Below are 8,835 nucleotides of genomic sequence, written 5' to 3' on the forward strand. Positions count from 1 at the left end.
ACAAAAGTAGTAAGATAGCATCTTAACATTTTATTTTAACCATGACTAAAGTGACATCTCCTTGTAACCATTCAAGAACTGCGCAATACTGTCACATATTAAAACTGACAAATATTTTCCACCTGGTTTTTTCTTGGTTCCAGCTTTTAATTGCTAAAGCCCTCCTTTTCCACCACACAACCATGTCATTAGTTTCCATCCACGTTTGCTCTTCCTTTTGACAGGAGCGCTCCAGCAACGCTTGATTGAGTCACTAGTTTACTTTTAGGTCAATCACCAGTTCATCCCCCCTTTTACATCCCTTCAGAGCCTGGATATACTGAACTGTGTGTTTTTGACTTAAGTGGTCAAACAAGTTTGTTGTTTTCACCTTTAGCTAGAAAAGCTTTATTGTATATTTGGCAAAATACTGCGCTTTATTGAAGGGCATGCCTTCTTTTTTCTTTTTAGGTACTAAATTGTCACTCGAGGTTGATGCACTGCTCTCATTCTCAGACATGTCTGGGATTGTGTTGTCATCCTGCCTAGGGAATTATTACTTTGCTCTGATAACACCTTATAACCTCCTTTGTTTTTAACCAGTATTAACCCAAATAATATGGCCCAGCTACCCACACCTACTGGTGACATTTGATCACTTCCTTTCCATTTTGATACTTTATGCACATTAATGTGCTGTGGTATTTATTTCTTCTTCGTTTGTTGAAATGCGTGCAGAAACAGAGACACTATTGATTATATTTGCCACATCATTCGTCGAAATTATTTCACATTTCCCATGTATCAAAACATTCATACAGCTATGTCAAAAAGTAGTTCAAATACAGGAAGTGGTCACATTTATTTAGTGCGGCAACTAAAGTACATGCAATTGAGGACTGGGACAAACACATTAACTCTCAACAGTCCCCAGACTTTATTTCCTTCACATTTATTCATTCATTCATTCATTCATTCATTCATTCATTTTTTAAATGAATTCAATCCAGGTTTTAGATGCCTAACCTTCCCCAGCACTTGCATTATTTCACAAACCACCTGAGAAAGCTGGAAATAGTTTGCAGATGCAACGGTCTGAATATTCTGAACTGGAAATGTGCTCTTTATGGACATTTCCAAACTGTATCTCGCAAGTGCAGAATAGTTGTATATGAATATAACCTTAGGATATATTATTTAGATGTGATGTTTTAGGCATTCCTTTCTTTGAAATCATTAAAGTATTACTTACACAAAAAAAGAACTGTTGCAAGAACACTACATCACCTGTGGTGTGTGACACAGGTAGGGGAGTTCCTAGTGTACAAAGACAGCATCACATTATCTGCCATAGCATGACTAATTTAGAAAGCCCTCACATCTCTTAAATCCACTGAATGAAATGTCTCATGCTCACTGCCCGTGTTTGTCTTTAATAAGACATTAATATACAAGTTTGACAGTATTCGTTTCAATGTATTACTTTGCACGATTATGTTGGTATTATAATGACAGTTTTTCTAAATGGCACAGAAAACACATTTCACTTTACACAAGACATTACATCATCCTCTTCATTAGGATGATAAGTGTTTATGCTCTGGCTTTATGCTCACTCTACTTTCACGTTTGTAAGCACAGAAGCAGACAGGGAGGGGGGAGAGAAAAGCTTTCAAACCACGCTCTTGTCTGACTACACGAGTGTCAGAGGCGTGAAAGAGCAAGAGTGAGCACAACACATACAAATAGAGCACGACTGCCAGAGTAAGAGCCCACATTTTTATGCCTCCCTGCCAGCCAGCCTTGCCTACCACACAGAATATCTTATAGCGTTGTGAGCAATTCAACCTGAGCTGACTCGGCCACTCTACGCCGGATTGCTTGTCTGGAACACTTGAGGAGAAAGATGACGAAAGAAGTCCGAGTAAAGCCTCTTTTCTCTTCTGCTATTATCATGTTAATCTCTGTTGCTTATGCCTGTAAGCTCCTCAAAAACATAATTTTTAAAAAAAAGTCTAAGAAATATACAAGAAATCATGAAAGGAGACCAAGCTATCAAACACGAGAAAAAATTAATAAAAAAAATAAATAAATAACATGAGACATAATCAAAGGTGACTGTGCTTATTGCAGATTTTGTTATTAGGTCTCACTGAGTTTCACACCTTTTTTTTTTTTTTTTTAAGGAGTGACCTGGCCAAGAGGGCAGCAAAAATTGTTACAAACAAAAACCACAAAAACCAAGAGTTGGACAACTTTACAACTGCGTGAAGAAAATGCAGTTTTTATGCAATAAAAAGTTAACTTAAGTCGAGTTAACTGGGACTGAACAGCACCAAAGGCAGACTGCAGGAACTCATGGTTTTGTAGGACAAAAAAAGATGAGCAGTCCAAGGTCAAAATGTATAAATCTTAGGATTTGTTAACAAATGCTGGCCCTGCAAGGTCTCCACCTGAAAGAGAAACACAACAGCATCATCTGATGCAGGCTAGAATCCCTCTTTGGAAGGAGGAGACTGAAGCAGGAAACAGTTGCCGTGGAGATGTGGAACACATTAGGTTGCTCGGCAACAGGCCATCATGAACAAGTCAGAGCCACTCCCATGTGTCTCTCATTCCGCCTATCCACCACGTCAGCTTCTTGTGTGGACGGGCTTACTGACGCCCGATCGGCCCCGACTTAACGAAAAACAATGTTTGTGCCAAATACCCTCCAGACAACACAGGAGCTAATCTCGCCTTTAATCTCATCCTTAATCTGTTCAATTCGTTCAATAGAGTCAAGCCAGCTAAAAAGACATACCAACACATTTGCAAACATGGCAGTTACGAAATAAAACTGATGTTTTCATTCACACGAGGAGAGAAATTTAAATACATAAAGTATGTGTTATGCTTATTAAATATTTTAAGGAGCACTGAGAGGGTTATGAGTGATTATTTCCTACTACTTTTTACAGAGTAGTAGCAATGTGAATTAAGGATTTACAAGTACAGCAAAGGTTGTCCAAGTCAAAGTTTAATATTGCCTAACAGCTTTTAGACATTGAAGTGCCTCTTACCTTTGTTCTTGATTTGACTTTTGACTTGACCTTCTGTCGCCTTTTAAGTTTCTTCTTACTCAATGCCTTCTTTCCCCTGGAAGCAAACAGTGATCCGTTAGTTTTGCAAAACTGTGCTCTTTTTAAGCAAAAACTCTGGACTTCTTGTTAACATTCAAACGATGTAGAAGCTTGCTCAAGCTATCATCCAAAGGTGGAAGTGTAAAAATGAAATGTGCACAACTGGATCACTTTATTTTTAAAGCAAAGGTCAACATTGTACTTAAAGAGACAGCACATAGTAACACTTCAGACATGAGGGAAGGTAAACAATTCTTCTTCATGCAAGGTTTCAAACTATTTCAATGTCAAAATCTTAAATTCTTTCTAACGTCCCACACAACTGTGTCGATTTCATTTTTGTTTCACTCTGCAGAGCGAGCAAAGAGATCTATAAGCACAGTTCATCTTGCTTAACCGCCATAAGTGCATCAGGAAATTCACATTCACTGTTGCCTCTCATATCAAACCTTCCCAAAATAGGCACTAGTTTGTTTCTGCAGAAATTCCCCTTTGATGCCTTTGAGCTGTCACTGAAATCTGTTTTGCAGTGACTTTTTGTGGCCAGTCTCTCTTACAAATCCACCTGTCAATAAGATGTAATACGAAGCTAGAAATAGAAACGCCACTAAAATTAGTCACCACAGTTACTCACTACAAAAAAGCATAAAATATTTACAGGTTTTAAGTGTCCTTTTTTTTTTTTTACTTAATAGCATAGCTGAATATTGCTTTCCAGCACCATACAAATAGCACGATATCAGGTCTCAATCAAGGCTGATCCAGATACTCCTTTTTAGCAACTTTCTCCAAAGAGCTTCCAAAACAGGCCAACTGAGCATGCCTATGACTTTTTAAATAAGCAACTTCTTAAATAAGCACTTTTTAAATAAACATCTGGTGGCAGATGTTAGTTGAAAAGGACATGAGCAACCAACTAGACAGACTGAGGATTTTCTTCTGCCTGCTCCTTCATATACACCAATTAATTCAACATTTGTTTATAAAAACAGAGTAGCGTTCAGCATTATGTTGGTCCTTGGTTAAAGCAACCATTGTACACACTGAGAACAGCAATTGGATTTGTGAGGGGAGGATGCAGCGATGATCCAGCTATTCAGTCTACAACCTGACTTACTAGAATGACGTAAGTGTATTACCCGCTTATGCTAGAACAGCAAATGAGTTCAGCAAATTCCCCACACATCCTCACCCAAACACGGCTCACGTTTCAAACAAGTGTGAGCACAGTAGCAATAAGCAGTTAATGTTTTGTGTTTGTTTCTTTATTTGTTTGTCGTTTATTTTTTAAATACACAGCAAGCCAAAGTCAGCCTCGTGACTTTTTTTCCTCTCCCTTTAACCGGTTTAAGTTAAGATAACCTGGTGAAAGGTCGGATGCTCCCAATAGCTAGCTCACAATGACGCCGTTGGGCCTAATTAGACACACAACACCACAACTTGGCCGGTGACAATGAAGTAAAATGACAGTTTAATAAATAAATACATAAGTAAACAAATATATTACACAAGTGGGGCGCATGTTTGCATTTAGCCGGATCGCACCTCACTCAAAACATCACAAACTACTCCCATGACAGCTAGCCGGCTAGCTCGTTTTGGACGCGAACCCACCCCACAGAGAGGTTTTTCGCTAGTGGACATGTCTCGAGTAGAAAAAGCTTGCGTTTTAGTCACAGTGTGTCAGTTCATAGCCGAAGCAGTTTGCACCGGGAATGCAAAGCCCTCGCATCAGGGTGAACTAACGTAACGTTAGCTTAGATGGCTCCCATAAGCTAAGGAAGTCGAAGTCAAAATTGCTACCTAGCAAGCTAGCCCGCAAACAAATTATAGAGTTCCTGAAATACTACCCGTAGTTAAAACACGCGCTTGTGTGACAAAAAATGAGATGCAACCAGAACCATATATAATAAGAAATATACGTGGAAGTTAGCTCATTGGTATTGACTGACGCACCACTGAGCAAGGGTTACTCTTAGCTTCGTTAGCCTGGTTAGCCCTACGAATGACAGCCCAGCCTCCGCGATATTTTTGATTTCATTTTATCCGCTCACCTTCCTTGATTTATCCCTTGCTCTTTATCGTTGATGGCGGTGGTATAAATCCGTCTGTATCTCTCCGCCAGGGCTCGTCCTGAGAGTAAAAGCTGGTACCGAGTCCGACAATCCGACTGGACTCCGGGTGTCGGGCAAGAACCCATCCCCGAACCGACGGTGGAGAGGTCGGCTCCTGCTCCAGAAATGACCCTGACACCCAGCCCCATCGACGGCGATAAGGAGGGCAGAATCCCACCACCGGCGGCCGCTGCCGCAGCAGCACACATCATCGTTTTGCAGAACAATGCATATATATGTATATATCACACAAAAGATATCACAGCCAAATAATCTCTAGCCATCAGACGCAATCCACGTGTCGATGTATCCGCCACATGTCACATCATTTGTCCGCTACGAACTGCGAAAAAACAACAACGAGCATCCACGGTCCTCAGCGGTTATAAGCGCAAATTGTAGCCAATCTGGTGGTGCAGCTAAAAACCCAGTGTAGTCTTGCGATCCGGCCGCAGCGTCAACACGGTGCTCGACTCCAAGGATGATCCTCTCAAATCATAACTGAAATTTCTCGCGAAAAAGCAGAAACGAAAGCATTCATTTAGAAAAATCGCATTGTCGAGTTTCGTTTTTTGCTTCGTTTCTTGAATATTTCTTGACCCCGGAGAGGCAGCACCCTCAGTTGGGCTGCCATCTTAGCTCCATCATCCCTCCCCTCCCTGGCCGAGCCTTGCGTCGCCAGCATGCCGGGATATTTTCATACGTCTGAACCGAGCGATGCTATCATTGATTTAGCTGATCAATTACTTCTCTGTTTACACAATCGCTGCAAATGCGTAGTTCACTTTTCTTTTTTACATCAGATAAATAATCGTCGAGGCTAAGGACGGCCTCATAGATCAAAGGCAAATCCGCAGGGCTATTTTTTGAACACTGTGCACAGTTGGATTGTGGACATTTAAATTGTAGAAGTCAATACAGCAAGGGCCCCTCCCAGGTTGATCTAAAATTGGCACACACAAATACACAGATGGATTGCTCTTGGAATCGTTGTCCGCAATAAGAGTGGCCTTTAAAAACAGAGTTGCATATTTTTAAAACTGCTTTGATTTTTTTTTTTTTTTTTTTTTGCGTGCTGCACTATTCCATTTAGCATTGCTCCATTTACACAGTGAACCCTGTGTAGCTGTGAACCCTGCCCTTTGATCTACCTTCTTGAACTTCTCCTTAGCTGGCACCAGGACTGCAGTTATCGATCTGCCGTCCCTCTTAATTGATCTTCACCGTGCTGCTGTGGGGGGATTATTCACTGAGTGTGGTTGTTTTATCTTCTCATTACTGCCTCAGAGTAAAGCTGCACATTACCGAAGTGCGTCAGCTATGCATTACCCAGATTGCGATGGTGATGGCGATATTTTAAAGGGTGACACAGGGGTGCAGGGGAGCTCCAGGGAGAGAGATAAAAAAGAAAAAGAAAAAAGGAGAAACACTGTGTTGGGTAACATCAAAATGGAAGCAAAGGCCAAAAAAACACCCTACTGCAGTATAAGGTGGAAAAGGAAACAGGTGTTTGTACTTTCATGTATGATATAGCAACGGATGATGCAATTAGCAGGTCATGTTTCAAACATGCATCGCTGCATTCCCTTTAAATGTCTGTGCATGTGGAGGGGTGATGCATTTATTTAGGGAGAGAGAGCGAGAAAGAATGACAAAGGGGTACACAGGCCCTAGTGGTGCTTTATTGGCTGCACAGTATTGCAGTGGCCCAATGACAAGAGAGAGGTAGGTCTACTGTCTCTTCTCATAGCAACCGAGAAAGCATCCAGAGATTATCAGTGTCAGAGTGCCAGCATGCATCTGCCATGACAAAACCTGAAGAATTGTGTTCTCACAGCTGTCATGTGAAATATTAGAAGTGAAAAGCAGCTCTCTTGAAGTGCATCATAGCAGTTGTAATGGTCTCTACGTGGCAGGATATGAAAAGAGCATGATTCGGTATTGAAGATGCAGTCGCATCCAGAGGCTGCTCCCTTATTAACCCCTGGTTTTCTCAGCTCTGGCCAGTTACAGTAAATATAGGGAGGAGGGGGAGGGATGCCTGGGCAGAGTAGAAGTCCATATAGGACACAAACATGAGCAGAGCTGACAGAGACGATATCCAGCCGCCTCAGACACACACACACACACACACACACACACACACACACACACACACACACACACACACACACACACACACACACACACACAGAGGAGATGGGGCTACTATTAGAGTCTAAGTAGGTTGTTAGGTTTTACGTTTTAACTCTGATCTCTTTATATCATAGTGTCTCAGCAGCATCATCAGTATTGACCTGACATAATGTGCCTTGACAAAATCAACTATATGGATAGAACTATGTCAGCCTTCATTCATCCTGGGAAATGAAATGTGGTGTTTAAAGTTCAAGCAATTAGTTTCAAACGTGCCTAATCTTTTTCAAGCATCTGTCGTATTTTGTTTCTTTTCATTCATTGAGAATATTAACGATCTAAAACCTAGTAGGACTGTGTTTCTAATGGCAGCTAATGACTCCTAATGTGTTTCTCTACATGACTGGAGAGGAAATTAATTGGTTCCTCGCACACATCGATGTGCCTCATTTATGCTTGAATGAAAGTGCTGATGTTGACTCAAACCTCTTATGTTCAAATTGCTCGGATTAGAGTGAAATGCATTCACTGCATTATTATATGATTTTTTTCCGATTGAATTTCTTCTAAATAGTGCAGTTGTTGCACGTTACAAAATTCAAGAGACCTGTGACACTTTGTTACTAAAGGGGCAGCTGAAAGTAGCTTCTGCATTTATCTGTTTGGTATTGACAGTCATATTTACAACTAACTCTTTCAGTCATCTTGATAGCACAGGTTATATTTATTCTTTTCTTCTGACTCACTAACAGTAAATCTTAAGGACATGTTTCGCCTTGAGCAACTTGTCTCACATTTATATATTTCCACGTAGCTAAGCAACCTGGAAAATAATTTCTATCATTATAGCTCTAGCGCCACCCAGTGTTGATCTTTTACTTAAACGTTGTAAAGACTGCAAAGAGAGCAGAGACATCTCGAACTCTAAGGAAATTAATCTGAGGGTTCTCAAGCTGCTCATTAATATGCAGACAAGTTAGTTAAAGACAAATCATAATCATAGCTGAGAGGGTATTTCCTTCAAAAATGTGTCTTTTAAAATCTTTGCTTCAGACTGCTTTAACCTTTAATTCAGGTCTGGATAGCCTGCATTCCTCTCGTACTGTCGCTGTTACTAGGAGGATTTCACCTATCAGTATTGTGTTGTCACACCCATGGATGTTATGCACCTTTCATACCTATGACCATTCAAGAGACGGCACTCCCAATAATCAAGCTCACACACAGACAGTGTGACATTCATGCTTCAAGACTGACTGTCACTTGACATTCTTAAGCATCGGTCTGAGACCTCCCAAGTCTGTCATTGAGCAAGTCAGCTATGTCAGTTTGGCTGGCAGAACACATTATTTAATCAGCTGAATTACATATCAGAAGAAATCTTGTTCAAAGTCTAAATGTTTAAGGCAACAGAAACAGCTAATCAATCATCAGTAGCCAAGCTGCTTTGTGACCAGGCCTCAAAGGCATAAGGTCTGAGTTTG

General features: G+C 40.8%; 1 protein-coding gene across 13 annotated transcripts in view; it reads right to left on the reverse strand.

The window, feature by feature from the left end:
- The window catches only part of mycbp2 (MYC binding protein 2), a 63,816-nt gene extending 57,940 nt beyond the window's left edge, over window positions 1-5,876 (reverse strand). For all 13 annotated transcript variants that reach the window (XM_085435690.1, XM_085435695.1, XM_085435686.1 and 10 more), the window contains exons 1-2: window positions 5,156-5,876; window positions 3,042-3,117 (exon numbers count right to left, since the gene is read on the reverse strand). In XM_085435690.1, the coding sequence (XP_085291816.1) occupies window positions 3,042-3,117; window positions 5,156-5,427 (348 nt within the window). In that variant the 5' untranslated portion in view covers window positions 5,428-5,876. The remainder of the gene's footprint in view (window positions 1-3,041; window positions 3,118-5,155) is intronic.
- Window positions 5,877-8,835: the final 2,959 nt, after the last annotated feature.

The sequence above is a fragment of the Copadichromis virginalis genome, linkage group LG16, assembly GCF_057382275.1.
Source record: "Copadichromis virginalis isolate Kocher_CV1m ecotype Utaka linkage group LG16, C_Virginalis_male_GT1.1, whole genome shotgun sequence".
NCBI lineage: Eukaryota > Metazoa > Chordata > Actinopteri > Cichliformes > Cichlidae > Copadichromis > Copadichromis virginalis.